Raw genomic sequence first — 20,156 nt, forward strand, 5'->3', positions numbered from 1 at the left:
CTGGCCTTCGTTACCCTACTAATTTCACTCACCCTACTGATATCAGATAGTATTCTTGTCCTTTTCTTCTCATGACTACGAGATATTCCCATCCCAGCTGAAGTCATTATTTAATTGTCAGCTAATATTTTTAAACTCTCGTTAAACAAATTTTATTCTGTACAAACAGCTCCGACAGTGGTACCACACAATAGCTGAATATTTCAGCCAAGTCCCATTTCTCTGAATGTCCACATTTCCAGGACCTAACTGGTGGAATTCTCCAAGCTTTACAATTGTAAATCTCTTAAACCATCTTGGCAGTAGGTGGTATGTACCCAACTCTGCTGAGGTGGATGTAGCAGATCCTAAAACCTCTACACTCAGTTCCTTTCTCACTGCTGACAGAAAGTGTCTCAAACTGCTGCTTCCTTTTGTCATTACACACAGATGTGACTGTTGTCTTACAGTTTTCTGTAGGGTCCATGACCCAGTTGATTCGGGTGTTTTTTTTCAAGCTAAGATTTTATCAGACTTTCTTCCTTTCATCTCTCCCACCTGCCTCTGTGAGTAAATCCTGAAACAAAGACAAGTGTTTTGTTTCTTCAGATAGGACTTGTAACAGAGTTCTGATGCCTTTGAAGCACTCAGCTCCTATACCCAGGTTGGAGGTTGAAGCTTTAGAATGCTTGAAACGTCAGCATGTATCCCTAACACAGCATGTATTAGGTGCAGGTTGCTAAGTCAAGCACTGCCTCAAAGGACTTGGAGCAGATATTGACCTCTAATGTGCCAAGACAATCATCACTAAGATTACTGACAGCATCTCAAGTCTCAGGCCAAATGCCCAGTCAAAGCTTCAGGAACATAGATCAGCACTGCCTATGGAGTAAAGTCATTCCCTCTTTCTATGTGAAGTTACAAGAATACCCTTTGACTCTACACTATTATTACTCTTTTTTTCTATTTATATTATCATAAAGCCTAGGGATGCAACCATATGGCAGGATCCCATTGTGCTAGGCACTGTACAAACACCAAACAAAAAGACATCCCTGCCGAAAGGAGCTTACAAGCTAAACACAAGACAAGCTACAAACACTTCCTCTGTCCTTGACTTCTGCCCTTTGTTTTCTCAATTTTCTGGCTACTCCATTTCTGGCAGCATTGGGGTTGATGGGCCAGATCCTGAGTTCCAACCACAGTTTGATTTCTTGTAACCTTAATTCAGCTCCCTTGTTCATATGCATCATGAAATAGTCTAAATTACAAAATCACATACTATTTTGTCCACAGCTCCTCTTACTCATTCGCAGTTATCAGCGGTGTTCATAGATCCTTATTTCTGTTTCCACATTCCTTTTTCTACAATCTCCCAGACTCTTCTGACTTTCTTTTAACTGTCCTGGCTCTAGCACTCCAAGCTGGTGTCCTATTCTGCTCCTTAGGCCATCCTATTATTGTTATTATTATTATTTATTAATTAATTTATTTATTTTATTATTTATGATTTGTATCATGGTAGCACTTAAGAGCCTATGTCATGGGTCAGGACCCTATTGTGGTAGGTACTCTACAAACAGAACAAAAAAAGATTCTCTGATGACCTTACAATGTAAGTATATGGTCTCCTGGCTGTCTCTGTCTTTGCTCTCTAAATTTTGATATTTTCCTACTATGTCTTTGCTCCATTTTAATATTGCATTGGCATTCCATGCCCTCTCTGTGCTTCTGTGTCTCAGCTTCACCATCCTCTGTAGTTAAGGTTCATTTAAAAAACTGTCCAAAGGCTTTGAGATTTTTGCTTCCAAGTGGGTGGTTTGCTGATGCAGGTGAAGTTTCATGCAAGTCACTGCACTTTATCATCATGTAGCATATGAATTAGAAAGATATCAAACTCAGATTAGTTTAAGGGGCTGTCTACAAAGACTAGTCTACTTATAACAAACCAAAGTACACACTATCAATATTTCTTGAATGTATGGACAGTGCCTAGGTCACATATATGTTGATCTTCAAGTTAAAATAAAAACTGGTATAAAATCAAATATTCTAACAATATTTTATATTTGAATATTTATTTTTTTAATGAATAGGACAAAAATCTCACTGTCAATAAAGTGAAATGCCACCTAAGCACCTCCCTTGTCCATGTGGAAACCTCAGTTTGTTGGATGAACTGGCCTTCAAGCTGCCTTGTGCTGCCAAAGTGGGACCCTGAATGTGACCCCGCACACACACAGTGGTTAAATTATTTTCACTGGTCCCAAGAGCACTGCACTATGCAATATTTTAAAGCAGAAGCTAATCCAAGACCCTTATGAACAGCTCTGCTTTTGCCTTTCCCTGCAAACCCTCCTCCTCCTACGCAATTCCATTATTACATGGTTTTTGTGTAACTTCTTATGCACAAAAATCTCCAATATTCTGTGAGAGATTTGTTTCAATCTTGTCTTTTTGATAATGTCCATAGTATATCCTTTCCCTTGTCTGGTATTGGAAAAAGGAAATTCTTAATGGATGTTCTCATGTATGTTAGCTTTGGTTATCATAGATTAAAGAAGTAACTTTAAAGGCAAAAATTAATGTTGAAATACCCTTTCTCCAGTAAGTCTGAGGCGATGTTATAGTGGTTGTTGTATGGGCCATCTAAGAAAGACTCCTATGTAAGGTTGGGGGAAAACAATGATTTGCCAGGGTGAACTATGAGGAAAGCCAGAAAAACTGAGCCGCAGGCCAGGACATGGACAAGTGTTATCTGTTTTGGTTGTAGAGAAGTGGGACATATATAAAGGCATTGTCCTCAGAGGAAATGTGCTTACTGCAGGAAGAGATTCAGGAACTTGAGTAAGCAATGGAAGAAAGGCATGTAGAATGATACGAATGCATATGACGGCCTGAATACCCACAAGGCAAGTGAACCAGGAGTGACGCTGATGACAAAGAAGTGTACAGCCATTCAAGAGAGCCACACGGAATAAGGCAAAAGAGATTAGGGTGGGAGAATTACAGAGGTTGACACAAGCCATATTGAGGTGGGCACAAACACAGAGATTACTGTGAAGATGGATGCCATGGTTAGGGAAGTGCCTGATACAGCTGTCAGTTACCCCTTGACAGCCAGAGGATTTGCTGGCGACTATGGTTACCTATGAGGAACAGGAGGTGAAAGTGGCGAGCCTGCAAGGGAAACCAGGTGACCTGAGGCAAACTCTGCAGGCAGCCCTAAGAGAGCAGAAGTCGGTGGTGGAGGTTTTTTAAGGAACAGGGAAAAAACAAGCCTGTGAGAAGGACTGTAATACAACAATGAATGGAGAGGATATTAGAAACCTGCTTTTCCTGACTGAGACACATTGAGGGGACCTGGATGCTGCAGAAGAGGCCAGACAGCAAGCTGTGAAAGAAAAGGAGGTGGAAATTGATCACCTGAAGGGAGAGCTGGAAAAAATATGGGGCAGTCTCCAGCATAGGTGGTAACACTTGCTGTGAGACAGAGCAAGGTTGTAGAAGGTCGTGGGGGATGTATGTCATGGGCTGGCTGGCTCTATATGCAAGCTGGGCTTAGCCTTGCCTGTGACCTAGCAACCCAGAGATAATTAGTAATCACACCTGAGCGTGGTAGGGTGAGTTTAATTTAAATAATTGACCCCAGCAGCAGAGAATCAGGAAGAGCTGCTTAAATAGAGCTGGGAACACCATCTTGGGGAGGGACCAGAGAGCAGGCAGGCTGCAGTGGAAGGCCCTGAGAAAGGGTCTGTAAAAAGACCCACAGAGATTAGTTTAGGCTCCTGTGGGGGAACTGTGGGATAGGGCCTACCAGCAGCAGGGAGATCCTGAAGGCAGAGGTTCTCAAACTGTGGTCAGTGGACCACCAGTGGTCCATAAGCTCCATTTAAGTGGTCCGTGGGTAGTTCCCTCTAAGATGTGCACCTGGGTGGCCGCATACAAGAGAATGAAGGGCCACCCACCTAACTAGTGGAACCACGCTGGTAAATTATTATTAAGGTTTTTTTAATAATAGCGCCTTTATCCAAAGTGCTTTACAATAGTTAGCTAATGGTACAAACAACATTTGGAAAGATCATTAAGTGGTCCATTGAGACCCTCAGCAATTTTCAAGTGGTCTGTGAAAAAAAAAGTTTGAGAACTACTGCCCTAAGGGAAGATGCCAGAGTCCCTGAGAAAGGGAGGCAGTGAGGGAATCAAATGGAGGAGGAAGCAATATAAGAGAAGCTCTGCAGGGGTCAGAAGAAGGGGCCAAGAAATAGAGCACTTCAGTAGAGCCTGAGAGGGGCAGAAGCAGTATTAGTTTGGGTATTTTGGGCTTTTAGGGCTTTTCCCTTCTGCATTTGAGTCAGGTGGCTTTCTGCTCCACACTGATGGGCTGCTGTCAAGGTTTTTTCCCCCACTTTGAACTTTAGGGTACAAAAAGTGGGGACCTGCATGAACACTTTTAAGCTTAATTACTAGCTTAAATCTGGTACGCTGCCACCAGCCAGAAATTAGTGTCTGGCACACTTTCTGTTCCCCCAAAACCTTCCCTGGGGAATGCAGACCCAAACGCCTTGGGTCTTAAAACAAGGAGAAATTAACCATCACCCTCCTTTTCCCCACAGACTTTCCCCTCCCTGGGTTGCCTTGAGAGGCTTCACACCAGTCCAAACTCCTTGGATCTTAAAACAAGGAGGAATTAACCATCCCTCTTCCTGTCCCCCCACCAATCCCTGGTGAGTTCAGACTCAATCCCTTGGATTTTAAAACAAGGAAAAATCAATTAAGTTCTTAAAAGAAAGCTTTTTATTAAAGAAAGAAAAAAATTAATAGTTATCTCTGTAAAATCAGGATGGAAAATGCTTTACAGGGTACTTATATTCATGTAAACTAGAGGGACCCCCCCTCCTAGCCTCAGATTCAAAGTTACAGCAAACAGAGGTAAAAATCCTTCCAGCAAAAAGACACATTTACAAGTTGAGAAAACAAACATAAGACTAATCCGCCTTCCCTGGCTACTACTTACAATTTTGAAACATGAAAGACTGATTCAGAAAGATTTGGAGAACGTGGAATGAGGTCCCTTCCCTATCAGTCCCGAGAGCGAACAACAAACCAAACAAAAAACACAAACAACAACTTCCCTCCACCAAGATTTGAAAGTATCTTGTCCCCCTATTGGTTCTCTGGTCAGGTGTCAGCCAGGTTTACTGAGCTTCTTAACCCTTTACAGGTAAAAGAAACATTAACCCTTAACCATCTGTTTGTGACAGGTGCCAGTAACGTGATCAATAACAGCACAGGAGAGAGAGTCTCCCTGCTCTGAATTCTGGTGCCCATCCCCACCTTGGCCTGGAGCATCCAGAAGCAGCACTTACAGGGAAGGACCAATTTTGCCTTTCTGGCCCTGGGATGGTATATGCTCCATCATTCTTTGGGGGTAGTGCATGTACAGTCTGGTTACATGTAGGAGCTGTGAGGGGATGGAACATGCTAAGTCACTCTGTGGGGACTGTGAATGCATTGTCTGGTCTGCACATAGGTCAGTAAGAGAACTGAGCAGGCTCACTGGGGACAGAATCTGTGGAGATTTTAGCTGCTAATGTCCAAGTCTGTACTAAGCACGTGTGAAGTGTGATTTTTTTTTCCAAAGGCTTATAACTTGGTCAAATTGGGGCAGATTTTCACTGAGATGGAAAAAGACAGATACCATGAAACACTTCAGCTCAGATGGTTAAAATTTGACACAGTTGTAAGCAACTGCAAACAGGCTTTTACAATGGCAACCTTAATAAAAGGCAATGCTACCAGCCTCAACTTTTCATACATCATAATGTTTAAGGCCAGAAGAGACCATCGAATCATCTAGTCTGACCTGTATATCCCAGACCATCACATTTCCCCCGGTTACCCTGTGTTGAATCCAATAAGTTGTGTTTGACTAAAGCATATTTTCTAGAAAAGCATCCAATCTTCATTTTTAAGACATTACGAGATGAAGAATCCATTACATCTCTTGGTAGTTTGTTCCATGATTTATCATCCTCACTGTTCAAAATTAGTGCCTAATTTCTACTTCGAATTGGTCTGGCTTCAGCACTGGTTCTTGTTATGCCTTAATGTGTCCTTTTCTGTAACAGACCTTCACCAGTATCCTTTCTGGGCTTTCTCAGTTAGCACAATGATGAAGGTGCATTCAAGATCCTACTCTTATGAACAATCAGTAACTCTAAAACAGGGAATGGTGTCTTTAATATATAGTGGCAACCCCTCATCCTCAATTTTTACCCATTATATCCTCCTTTAACAGGTTATAACCAGTGATTTTAACATTCCAATCATCTCAGCAGGTTTTCATAATGCCAATTATGTAGCTCCTCTTGCTTTTTACTCAGACTTCTAGTAGTAGTACATAAACTACTGAAAAATGTCTTCTTTTCACGTTCATCATCACATTGGTTCAATTTGTTTGTGACATACTGAGTTTTAGTTTGTACCAGAGCTGCTGCCTTAGCACCTTCCCCTGTGGTGTTAATTTAATGCCCTTTTGACTGCTCCAGCTAGTCTCAAACCAAGAAGATTAGTTCCCCCAACCCCTTACCTCTAATAAAGGCATCCCTGGAATGTTACTTGATTCAGTTTCTTAGTACGGCTACATGGCTATATAAGGCTATAAGGATATATGGTTTTTTGGGGGGCCAAAACAGAGTGATTGCAAATCTTTCTTTGTTTAAGCTTAAACTGAAGATTTTGCTTGTTTGAAAAAGCCTGAAAATTGCTTGCTGTCCATTTTTTTTCATAGAATTTTCACTGTAGTTGAAAAGTAATCCACAGTTTTCTAGGTGATGCTCAGTCTTTTTGTACCTGAAAATATGTAATAACCTAATCAAGTTACTTGATAGACACAACCATTACACTCCAATCTAAGCCTGAATTAAGAAAATGAGGCTAGCTCCCAGATACCCTCTTTCAGTCGCGCATCAAGAGCCATAGGCCCCTGCAGTGGAAAATGTGTTTGGGTGAGTATTCCCTTTGAGTTCAATTACTGGTTTTTAAGTTTTCACATGGGAATACATGAAGTGGTTACTACCTATTTGATCTTGCTATTGCGTATGCAGTAGATCAGAAAACATTCCATTCTGTATTCAGCAGAGATTGTAGTTCCACAAAAGGATGATTTTCATGTAGCTTAGATACAAACATTTCAGACATACCCTCAAAACTCATGTGAGATTGCTTTTCTATAACGTAAAATGATCATAGAACTATGATAAGTGGGAGGTGAAAATGTGTGTATCTTTTCTCAATTAACAAAGGAAATTCTCATTCCAATTCTCTTTTCTCTTATGTGTATCCTAGGATATCGACAAAATGCCAGGTCATTTTCCTATGCTTTCTGTGCTTCCCACTTATGGATAATATCAGTAAAACATGAACCTGTATGAACAAATGAGAATCCCATTACACTTAGTACTTTTCACAGCATGCAGCTTTTGTTTTAAAGGAAGTGATTCAGGAAACCCAATTTTCAAACTTGAGAACTCAATTTAGGATGTCTAGTTCCATATTTGGGGTCTCAAATCAGCATCTAGGTGAGCAGAATGCATATTTGAGAGTCTGAATGTTGCTCTTCATTTCCTAATAGAATATTTGGTGCCCTAACTGAGGCAACAATGTTTATAAATTGGGCCTGTACATGTGCAAAATTACAGTACTGCCATGCAGCTACTAGCCTTTAGTAACCCCTCCATACCCAGGGCATGACTCAAAGCCCATTGGAGTGAATGAAAAGACGTGATCTAGAGTTTGCCCCATTGCCAAGCAGGTTCAGATGACCCAATACTAATAGAGCGGGAAGGTGGCAGCTTTGAGGGAGGGTCTCAAGAGCCTGAAGATGAATACATGATTTTCAGACAGTTTTCCTACACAATCTCTCCCTGTATATTATTATCTACTGATAGTTTCTTCTTTGTTTCAGGATACAGCATAAAGTACTGAGACAGAATTAGCAGACGAGTGGTTTCCGTTTTATAGTTTAAAATGCATAAATGCTCCTCTCATGCTGAGGTTCACACCTAAGCACGCTGTCACAAAATCCAAACCTTCACATGATTATATGTTTTGGGTGTTGTATTCATTGAATGCTGCACAATCGCTGCATCCATTTTACTATTCAAAATATGCATAAAAGATGTAGATAATGAAATAAAGCAGCATAGAGCCCAAAGATTTTACTATGATTAGATGTCCAGGTATTCCTTCATATATAATTGCACACAACTTCTATGTGTTAATGTTTATGCATGCTACAAAATATGAATGAGTCATCAGATCAAATATGCAGTGCTTGAAAAAATTAGGGACCTTTTCTGAGGTCTTTTTACACAGTCACGTTTTTCCTTAACTTGTATATTTACATTGTTCAGTATGTTTATTATGTGCACTATTTTAACCAACTGTGTGTTCATGGCACAATCGGAGGTTCAGTCATGGAATAAATATGTTGAGTAAGTATCTCTGCAGCTCGGTGTCGGCCCTACCTTTAGCTCTTCTATACTCTTTCATTGTAGTCTTCTCATTTTGTTTGCTGTTATCTAATTTTTTCCATTAATATTGACTTCTGTGCACTATTTGTCCTGACAAAATGTTTTGCCAGGTATTTCTCGCCTCTGAAAACTCCCTTAGAAAGTAAGTTAACAATTTTCCGTCTACTAAACTCATACTTTTTGCTGAATGCACCTGCTATGCTACATCTGAATGGAATCATGGTATGATTAGAGCTCCATTTGAAATTGGCCTGCCTTCCTGAGTTTCCATGTAAGGGATTCAGAAGCTGAATACAGTGAAATATGTTACTGTACTTCTAATTGAATGATTTCAGAAAATACTTACAGAACATGCTTGGTTCAAACCTAAAGGCATAATCCAAAGCCCGTTGACATCAGTGCAGTCTTCTACTGATATCAGTGGGCTTTGGACCAAGGCCATAATGAAAAGAGCTATGGTATATACAAATAATTTCTAGAAATATTTTATGAGAAACTACCAAACCTTTGGAATTCTCTGTGGGGTTGTCTGAATTTCTCAGATGGTCAGAGCTCCCAGAAAACCCTCAGAGCTTTAACTGACCATTTCCTGTTCTGTTTTTTTTTTTTTAAGCTAGCTTTAAAGTTAAGGCTGGTAAGTTTGCATTTCTGTAAGTTGTTTCAAAATATTCCTTATGGAAATAGATACCAGATGCACAAGCTAATCAACATATAGTACATTAAACAATTACTTTGGCTCATTGAACCAATCAGAACAGACTTTTTATTTTTGCCTGACATATGATAAACACAGCCATCTGCTGTTCTTTAGCCTGGTGGCTGGTCTAGTCAGGGCCTTAGGGAGAGATAGCAAAGTGCACTTCTCTTCTTTAGGCTTCCCAAGATCATGCAAGGCACATCTTCTAGAAAAAGAATTGCTTCCAGAAATTACTAACTTTAAGCCAGCTCTGAACCTAACAACTGATTTGATCATCATAACATCCTAATATCAGGATGCATCATGTGTTTCAGTATGATTTTACTACCTTACAGCTATGCCTGTTGCTTTCTTCCACACCCCTTCCCACAGTGTTGTCTTTTTCCTGTTGGAAATTGTTACAAAGTACAGTACCCATCATGTATTTGACTGAAATATAGATATCATATGGATGCATGAGTCAGTCTACAGGTCTGTACTTTGGAATTTGAATGTTCTAGAGGGAAAAATTAAAGCACTAGACACTTCCTTCAGTGAGTAAAATGTAAATAATGTCTTCAGTGCACCAAATAGGCTGTGCAACAAATCATAGTCTAGAACAGAAGCATTCATTGATCATGCAGTGTGGAATGAATCCTTTTCTTTTCATAAAAAAAAATACCTCTCAGTCTTTCCTCCTCAAATTCAAAGCACAAACTCAAAGGTAGCTAATTTTAAAGACAAGAATGACCCAATGAACTTTAATTTAAGAATTATTTGTAAAATTAGACCAATAATACATTGTAAGAATCTAAAATCACTCTGTTTTGCCTTGTTGCCTCAGTGAGGATGCAGAACCCCACAATGAACAAGAGAGTGGTGCTTTGTACATATGTTATAAAGCACCACTTAAAAATAAGTGGTATAAACACTTACATTTTGAAAAAAAGAAATGGATTTAACTTGGCCCCAAAAGATCAATTAGCAGAGTGGCTTCTGTTGTTATAGAAACCCTTGCATTGCTGAAGGACCTCCACATCCATTCAGAATTAGACGATGACTGTGAAATCAATTAAACCAGCTGACATGTTGAACAAAGGAAAGCTCTTTATCATTTTAACGAGCATATGCACAGCGAAGTTATTTTTTAATTCTTTGTATATCTTTTCACATTTATTAATGAAAACATATGCTTAAAGGGCCCCTGTCAATTGTTTGGCCTGTATTTTGGATATCAGAAGCAGCACCAAATCTAGAAGCCATGAAGATCTCAGTAAAAGACGTGGGAACCCTGAGACGATTCCTCTCCCAAAACTGCAGGGAGGTTCACAGAGACAGTGGGCGTGCTAGATCACACCATTAGAGGGGAGGGGTGCTGGAGCAATTTGTATAGTGGGGTTACTGAGAGCCATTGAATCAAAATGGAAACCACTTCAAACCTAGGGGTGTGTCAGCACCTGTAGTTCCAACAGGTATGTTATAGGGTGTCTGAAACACTCACGTAATATCCAACTGAGCTCTGCTGGCTGGTGTGGAGGGAGAACAGGGCCATTGACTCTTCAGTGGCTAGCACCTCCAGGGGCCCTGAGAGGGGCTTTAATTGTGTTCAGCTGCAGAACTAAGGGCACTAGTACAAGAAGACTTTGCATCCTGCCTCCCTCTTAGTGCACTCATGAAACAGCTGGGCACAATCTGGCCCTTATTTGCTACACCACCTATTCTTGCAAAGCACCAAACCAACCTGTGGTATTTGTGTGTTCATGCAATTTTATATGGTGATGTTTCCATTCTTTAGATTATGAGCACCGGGGTAAAATCTTGGCTCTATTGAAGTCACTGGCAAAGCTCCTGTTGACTTTAATGGAACCAGGATTTCATCATGAGGGCCTGAGCTAACAACCATTAGTCAAGTCATGACTCCTGACTTCAGTGTATTTGGGATCAGGTGCTATGTGCCCATGTGTGAGCTGGCATTAATGGACAATGCATGTATTTAGTACACACAGACTAGACCAGACAGAGGATCAGCATTCTGGGGAATGAAAATTACACAAAAACAGCTATTTCCAGTGAAGAGACCCATGTGGTAGCATATGAGTTGTGAGGCTTTTTCGTGTGTGTGCCATTTTTTTTTAAATGGGGGCCCACCTATAAAAATCAGAATGAGAATTCTGCCTGGTTATCAAATGCATCTTCACTTCATCAGAGTAGTTAAAAATAAAAATAAGAGGCCAATGGGGGCAGGTGGTAGAGAGGGTTGTTGGTGATGTGTTTTTAAAGATTACTATTTATTATTATCTGAGGGGGGTGTTAACTTTGGGCATCTCTCTAACACTCACCAATGGAAAAAATGAGGCAGTCCAATCTGAGATGGTTTGGTCACGTAAAGTACAGTCCTGACAACCAGGTGGGTAAAACAATCCAACAAATCAGGAGTGAAGGAAAAAGACACAGGCAGGCCCAGGATCCCATTGTGTTGAGGCACTGCATAAACACATAACAAAGAGATGGCCCCTGCCCTAAAGAGCTTACAATCTAAGTTTTTCTACCGATGTTAGTAAAAATCCATTTCTTTTTGAAGTGCTAGAGCTATATAATTTCAGTTCTTTATTAGAAATGGTCCTGAGGGGAAATCCCTAGACCTGACTAATCATAGGGTGAAACCCTGGCTCCACTGAAGTCTATGAGGCCAAGATTTAACCCATGAACTCTACTGGGTGAAATAGGATCCAGCTCTGAATCCTGTTGCTCAAGTCCCTGGCTACTGTCCATACAGAATGTGCTCAGTTTTGGCCTAACTATATTTATTGCAAAGGAAAACTCATGGAATACTTCTATCCATTTTGTCATTCACAGTGAAGAAGCTGTTGGTAGTACACAACTTACTGTTGTAAATAAAAACACACTGCTGCCCCCTTATTAATTCCCAGCAGGTCCAAATCATTACATATAATGCATATTTTCAGTTAGGACATTACACTGCTATTTAATGCTTGTGACTGGTGTTATTTACCACAGACAGTGAAACATCAGGAACTTGGCAGTTGGGAATCTGTCTTTGTAATGCATTAGGTGAAGCTGAATCATGATTTCATCTATTGAACATTGATATGATCTGGATAGAAAGAGATGAGAGGTATGAATAGAATCTTTCACTTAAATATGATCTATAACAGGGAATGCTACATAATCCATTCCTTTTCCATTGACTATTGCTAGCTTCAGAGTCCAGTAATGTAATGTTTCTAGATAGTTTTCATGTCTCATTCAGTGACTGCAGATTCATGAAGATACGCTGCAGTGAAGCCTGCATTCATTATAAGGCTGTCACATGTGCTTCCCCATTTCTCATATGTTACCGGGTCCACACGTGAAGCAGCTCACAAAGGGCCTGATGCCACAACCATTACTCATATGAGTAATCCTATTGTAATGAGTAGGAATTTCTCATTTGAGTAGGATTGGGCCCAGAGTGAATAAGCTGAATGTGCCTCAACTCCTTCATTAACTGCTAATGATCTTGATTTTCTTGGACACTTTACTCCCCAGGTACACTTTCACTGGTATTTACACTTTTGAATCATTGATAAAAATACTGGCAAGAGGATTTTGTATGACAGAATTCACCTTCCTTCGAGATCCATGGAATTGGCTGGATTTCAGTGTCATTATTATGGCGTAAGTAGCACTCCATTGTTCTTTTTCAAGAGCGTAACATGCAGTGTAAATACTTTTTGCCTGTTCTTTTTAGTAACTGTTGTTCACCAGTGTACCAGCACAATACTTCAGCTACAACAAATCTCTATGGAATTGTTCCTGAGTGGTTCTAGAGCAGAAAACTTTTTCCTAAGTTCCAGTACAGATTTTGGCAGCTTGCTGGGTGATCTTTAGCAAGTTGTTTAACCTCTCTGTGCCTCAGTTTATCTATCTGTAAATTGGTTATAATAATATCTGGGTTTATGTGACTTAATTAATTCATGTTTGTGAGTGCTGTAAGATTTTTGGATGGAAAGTGTTAGGAGAATGCAAGTGATGAAATACATAAATATATCTGTTTAGAGATAACTGCATTGCAATAAAAATTGAAATGCCTTCTCCTCTTTGATACTTCCATTCCTGACACAGGCCACAGAGGTAGCTCTGATGTTATGACTGTCTCCCTCTTGTACATAGAAAATAGTAACTAGTATGCATAATCGGGATTGTTAACAATAAATAACACATTTTAATTAGTAGTTACCTCAAATAAAATAAAAATCCTGTAAAAATCTCACCCGACCCCCAATAACACACCCGAAGCCAGCAAGATAATAACACAATTAAAAAGGAAATAAGAAGTTATGAACTTCTCCCGGAAAGATGCCCCTGCACTGCTCCGGCATATGTAGAGTGGGGAAGTGCTCAGGAATCTGTGGCCCACAATGGATGTGGGTATTGAGAGGAGGTTAGAACAGAGCAAAGCTTCGGGATTTGCAATGCTCTCGGTCACCAAGCTAAACTGAGCTGACAAACTCCTTTCCTCCCCCTGTAACTTAACCAATACTTTTTCTGTGGGAACTGAGGTAAAACTCCTTGTGTTTTTTGAAGCTAAACAGAAGCTTGTTGCATATACTGGGAACAAGGTCCTATCACTGCCTCCCACTCCATGCTTGAGTGCCCTCTGCATTGTAAGTCAGTCTATTTTGGGTTCTGGCAATGCAAAGAAGCTGGTGAGCAGAGGTATCTGTCTAGCCAAGAATATCTCTGGTCTGGGGGAGCTCTCAGCTGACACAGAGTCACTCATGTCTGACTCTGCCCACCTCACCATTCTGATTGAGTGTAGGCAGTGTGTGTGGTCAGAATGCGGTGAACTCCACCAATCCCCTGTGGAACGTGGACCCTTGAGACGGGGCCTGTGCAGATCATCTCAGAAAGTCAGAACCCCCCAGTCAGCTCCTTGATGCCCTCCCCCATCCTGCTCCAAGCAGATCTCAGTGTACAGGAGAACCTGGGCCATTGATTTCAGTGGAATTACACCAGCATAAACCTGGAGTGATGCCCTGGGGAATCAGCCCGAAACTCTATTTTGCAATATCGAATACTCTGTGTTTATTTTGTTAAAATATTATTTTCTCTCTTCCTCTCTCCTTCCCCATTCTCTCTCCCCTCTTGGTATCTCTGTATTTTCTTTTCTCTCCCTCCACCCTGACCTGTTTTCTGCTACATATTTCTGCTGGTTTTTTCCCCATTGAATTTTTGTTCTCTCTGCCTTCTTTCTCCTCCTTTGTTTAAAGCCTCCTTCCAGCAGAATGCAAACATTGATATTTGAGCTGAAATCCTGAATCATCATATTTGAGTGGATCCAAAATTAGGTAAAATGTGTCCATCCATCCCCTGGTCCAGGCACAGCTACGGGACATTGAAGTTAGTTGCAAGAGTCTTACGGGGGCAGGTTTGGGATATAAGTTTCTATTAATATTGCTCAAAAGAACAATATTTAGAGGTGTAAAATAATTGCCATTATTTTCTATAAAAATACTCCCCTTGACTTCAATGGTCTTTGGCTCAGATCTAGTATTAAGATGGCCAGATTCTGAGTTACTCTGAAATCAGCATCTGGGCATGCCTATGATAAGCATTTAAAAATGGTGCCCTAAAGAAGAGGCCCTTTTGGGGACCAACCCCATGTTAATTGTCTTTTTGCATCAGTTTAAGTTAAATATGTTCCCTCTGTGGTGCTGTGTGTGATCCTTCTTTATTGCATTTAGAAGTAGAGTGGAATTATACCTAGGGGAGGAGTGGTACAATTCTGCCATCCCCTTCACAGGCACGGAATGTCAGCAAGTAGCAAAAGCAAGGCAGTGTAGTTCCATTGTCCGTGAGGTGGTGGGTGGGGCAAGGAGCTCATACAGGAGTCTCCAACTCTGGTATATTGTGGAGCTGTGTTATTCAGCAGTTCCCTCTACCCTAGCAAACAGAGAACTTTTAGAATGGGTAAAAGTGGATCAGGAGAGAGTAACGGTAAGAATGGTGGGCCTGCAATAATGCAGAGGCTACCTAGCCTTGAGGCTGCAAAGTGGCTGTGCATCTGCTGCATGGCTGCTTCTCAGCTGAATGGTGGGGGGTGATATTCTATTCTCATACTGCATCACAGAACTACTTGGACTGGGTGAAATTCACTCCTGTGCAGAGAGAGCCAGCACAAAACTTGTGCCCCACTTAGTTTACCTGGGACTTAAGCAGATCACAGGTCTTTGGTGGCTCTGGTGCACTAGGGTGAATTTCACCCACTTGTGAAGAAACTAGAATTTAGCCCATCGAGCCTACAGGACTTTCCCTCTTTGTGATATTGTGCGTGCGTTTTAGTTCTTGCAGTGGTACGAAAATGATTTGGGGTCCAATTCTCCTGTCAGTGGCTTCGTAGCACCCACACAGAAGGCCTCATTGTTCTAGAGAGTATGTTCTCCAGCAAGTGCAGAGATGCCATACTTCCTGTGCACTGTAGAGGCAGTCTTTGGGTTTCCTGGGACACTTCTTGCTGGGGCAGAAACAAAGTCCAGGACAGGGAAGTTGCTGGCTGCAGCTACGCAGAGTAGTAGAAAGTTTCGTTAACTCAAATCTGTATATAGTGCCTGCTCATAATAAAGATTTATCTTGAAACTGGTCTGCTTGTCAGTAAGATACCACACCCTTTGGCAAGAGAATAGGCCCCAGTATTTTGTTCCTAGGCTGTCTGCCAAATTACTGTCCAAATGATTTTTTAATCACTTAAGGCCCCCTAAAATAGAGGGTCTGCAGTGAAAAACACACACAGATGAAACAAAATTATTTCAATAACCAGATGCTTCAGAATCATCTTATACTCCTGTTGGTGCCTATTCTAAGCCATTTCATATTAACATATTTTAATCAAATGTGTTTTTGACAGAACTGAGGGGTTCAGTTATTGAATAGGGCTGGAATGGAATAGAAACAATCGTATTCTCCTCCAGTAGGAAACAGTTCTTCAGGCACTCAAGTAGCAGTGAGAGAGTTAAAACTGATTGCAAGACAATCTGAATGTTATGAATCTTGTTTTCCAGGTATATTTAACAGCAGATAGTGAGAAGCTTTGAATATTGGGCTCTATTCTGACATGATTTGTACCTTACATGAATGCAATTTGCAAATCATTAAAACCAGAATTGTACTGAATCTCAGGTAGCTCTACAGTCTTTTTTGCTTATAGTTGGTGTGATATTATTGGTAGTTCTGCCTATGCACCTGGAAGCATGAGCAGTGAATTGTGTGTGAGGATTCGTAACGGGATAGGGAGTGCTGAAATGTGCAAGGTTTTATCCCACACAAATTCATGGGTGTAAAGCTTTGATGTGCTCAGCCAATAAGTATAATGTTGATCTGAGTTAACTGAACAGTTATCAGGAGATAAAAGTTGTTTTGTTAGCAAATGTTATTGTACAAGTCCTATAGTTTCTTTTAGAGTTATTGGGTCATTACTGTGAAATTACAGTATCTCCCCTCCTGAGCATATTATAGAACTAGTTGTATAGGTCATAGATACAGACAGCATCTTTTAGTTCAATAGAACAATAAGCATTGCAGAATGTACACAGAGTCTGTTTTCCATATTGTACGGGAGCATACAATATACAGTACTACACTCGCTGTGCACTCGCTGGGCTTGCTCTTCAGTTTTTAAATGCCATACTGGGAACAAAAAGCAATATCACTTGTATCATTTGGTTATATGCTCATCTACAGATTATTAATATGCTTTTACAAATCTGCAGTGAGCAAAACCACATCCACGTGCCATAGATCACTTATAATTTCTGGACATTTGGGGAACTGAATTACATACAGCTAGAATGAAATTCAGACAAATGTGGAGGCTCTGCCATTGGGGATGGAATAGCAGCTGCTGAAGGAAGTTTTCACACCCCCTCCTGCTGCAGAAGGGGGTTTTGGTGTTAGCCCTCATTCGACTGGAATAGAGAGCTATTGAGGGTGGGCTAAGGGAGGAACTACTGATAAGGCAAATCTGTTTGCTCAAACTCTCCCGTGAGACTCTGGAGAAGAGAACCAGTGTTGCTGTTGCAGGTCATAATCTGGATTAGCAGATGTGGAGAGGCTGCTCTATAACCCCTCTAGAGGTATCTGCACAAAACCCAGTGAGCTTCATCCTTGAAACACAAATTCCATTGGATAGAGGATCTGCGGGAACTAAAATTTGCAAATATAATTTCCCATAATCATGCTAGAACCCAAGAGGTTAGAAGGTGAGATGGTGGATAGGCTGCATACACTACACTAGGTTGGAGGAAATAACTTGTGAAACAGCCCCAAATCAGAATTCTCCAATTAGTTACCCTAGTAGTAGCATTTACACTCACATTTTACCTCACTTTGCATGAGTATCAGTGACAACATGATGTGCAAGGCTGTAGAGTGTCAGGACCAGTATTTTTTATGAGAAATGCATTACTACGGGATTGAAAGTATAGTCCTCACTTAAAATCAGTCTTCTGCAATTTCAGGCAATAAATAACTACTTTTCTCATCGTCTCTCAGGGCTCATATCAGTTGTGCAATGTGCCAAAGCAATATATGAGAAATAATCCCCTGGAATTATTTACGTTGATATTTTCTCTTGTATTATATAAGATTGATTTAATCTGTTATGTCAGTATTACAGGGAATATTGTAGACTTAATTTTTAAAACTACGATAGGAAATTTATTTTCCTGGTTTTTTAAAAGTTTTCAGTAATTCCTGAGGGGGTTAAATCTGAAACATGATGGTATAGTGTGTATAATATGCACTGCTGAGCACTGTTAAAACCAACTCCTATGTATAGTTTTAAAGAAAGCTGTGCCTGGTTCGTAAGATTTATGAACATTTAGGGAACATTTAGCATCTTGTGCGATATGATATACTCAGGAAGAATGGCAAATAAGAACAGCCTTATAAAGTGGGTGTACTGTTCATTCAGATGCATTCATTCTTACAAGTGAATGCCCTGTTCATTCAATCCAATAGCACGCTCTACTGTATAATTCCAAATAACTGTGATTTAATTCTACAGGTATGTAGGAGAATTTGTGAAACTAGTCAGTGTTACACCTCTTCGGACTTTCAGGGTATTGAGAGCTTTTAAAACTATTTCAGTAATCCCAGGTAAGAAGCCCTGATCCTTGCATATTGGCGCTCAGCTACAAGTGATTCTCTCTCTGTCTCTCCTTGTCCCCTTGACTGTTGTTTTTTGCTGGCGTTTTGTCATTGTCTGTGTGTGACTTTCCCTTGTTACAGATACATAACTGAATTTGTGGACCTGGGCAATGTCTCAGCCTTACGAACGTTCAGAGTACTTCGGGCGCTGAAAACAATCTCAGTCATTTCAGGTGAAAATCAGGTTAAACACTCAGGCTGCAGTTAAAGCCTACATGCCATTTCCAGTAGCAAATACAGTGAATAGAAATGACTTAATATAATAGATACTGATTGGGAATGGATGAATGTAGGGAATGTGACCTGTCAATAGAAGACGTTTTTCATATGTTTTTCAATACTGCTTTGTGGGCAAAATGAATCACAATTGTTTCCAAAATGACAAAGCTCACTAAAACGAGTACTACTGTATAATAAGCTTTTCTATGCAGTGCATCGTTAATCATATCCGTAAGGTACTCATTCATGAACCATATGAAAATGGCAACGAAGCTCCATTAACATCTTCAGATTTTTATATTAAAAATGAAAGAATAAATGATGGCCTCAAATATATTTATTAGAACTTCCAAGTGCCTTTGCAGACAAGTCAAAGTTTGTGCTAAAAACTGAACTCATTTTATGGCTGGAAACATAGATGCCTTAATTCTTCTGGTGCTGTCTTGTTTATGTTGGATAGCAACCTTGGCTGAAATTCTGGTCCTGTTAAAGTCAGTGTGAATTTTGGCATTGACTTCAGTGGAGACAGGATCTCTCCCAATTGATATTTCACATTTTCAATGAAACAATCCCAAAGAGAGTCAGTGTTTTGACACAGTTCCATTAGTGAATTAACCCCTTTTCCCATAGCGTTGTTTTAATCAAAAACTCTTTGATCCCATTTTTAGCTGTTATTACTTACTGTGATTAATAATAATTTCAAATTAGTGATTTATTCAGAGATGAGCCCATTTCAGAGCTAGCTCCATGGAAATACATTCTTGCCAAGTGTTATCTATGGGCAGGTCTCATTCAGCCTCAGTGTTTAAAATATACAACCTGCATGGCAAGGTAGAGAAGATCGCAAAAACCGTGCATGGTAGATCCTGTTGATGATTATCCTGAACAGATGTTGGCAATTACATGATTAAATATATTTGAAAAATTAAGAAGACTGCTCAAAATCAAGCACAGTCATTTAAGTGTAATGAAATTTTTCAACCCAGGAGACTGTAAACACTTGCACTATGACACTAAAATCAAAATAAATGACCTAGCTTAAGTATGTGTGGTCATGCATGTTATCAGCTGTGATAACCAACAGCCACATAGAGCTTCAAATGTAGGCATAAATACTGTGGTTGGGATGCACACATTTTAAGAACACACCTTGTACAATTAAAGCCAGATTCTGCAAATCTTACGCATGCTGAGTAGTGCCTAACTCCAGTCTTAGTGTCATTAAAGTCAGTGGAGCTACTTGCAAAGTAAGCTAATACTCAGTGTGAGGAAAGGTGGTAACACCTGGCCTTCATTGAGTAGTTTAAGAGGTCTGAGGCTTCTGAAAACCTGTAGCATTTCTGTTTTGTATTTTATTTGTCATCCTGGAAGGGTAAACCCAAACAAGCCGAAAAGCTTTGTTAAGATCTTTTACAATTAGGGTGTTCACTGTGAAAATGTTTCTGCTGGGGAAAGCTGTGGTTTAACTGCAAGCCGAGCTCCATGGTTTACAGATCACATAAGGCTGTAATAGCTAAGCAAAAAAAAAAACAAACAAC

General features: G+C 40.3%; 1 protein-coding gene across 3 annotated transcripts in view; it reads left to right on the forward strand.

Moving 5' to 3' along the window:
* LOC127045478 (sodium channel protein type 5 subunit alpha-like) overlaps nucleotides 1-20,156 on the forward strand; it is a 365,137-nt gene that overhangs the window by 72,207 nt on the left and 272,774 nt on the right. For 2 of the 3 annotated variants that reach the window (XM_050941519.1, XM_050941518.1), the window contains exons 1-3: nucleotides 8,393-8,477; nucleotides 12,742-12,870; nucleotides 18,481-18,572. In XM_050941519.1, coding sequence (XP_050797476.1) covers nucleotides 8,398-8,477; nucleotides 12,742-12,870; nucleotides 18,481-18,572 — 301 coding nt within the window. In that variant the 5' untranslated portion in view covers nucleotides 8,393-8,397. Of the gene's footprint in view, nucleotides 1-8,387; nucleotides 8,478-12,741; nucleotides 12,871-18,480; nucleotides 18,573-20,156 lie in introns of those variants that run through there. The other variant, XM_050941520.1, reaches the window with a different exon arrangement.

Source organism: Gopherus flavomarginatus, chromosome 2, assembly GCF_025201925.1.
Source record: "Gopherus flavomarginatus isolate rGopFla2 chromosome 2, rGopFla2.mat.asm, whole genome shotgun sequence".
NCBI lineage: Eukaryota > Metazoa > Chordata > Testudines > Testudinidae > Gopherus > Gopherus flavomarginatus.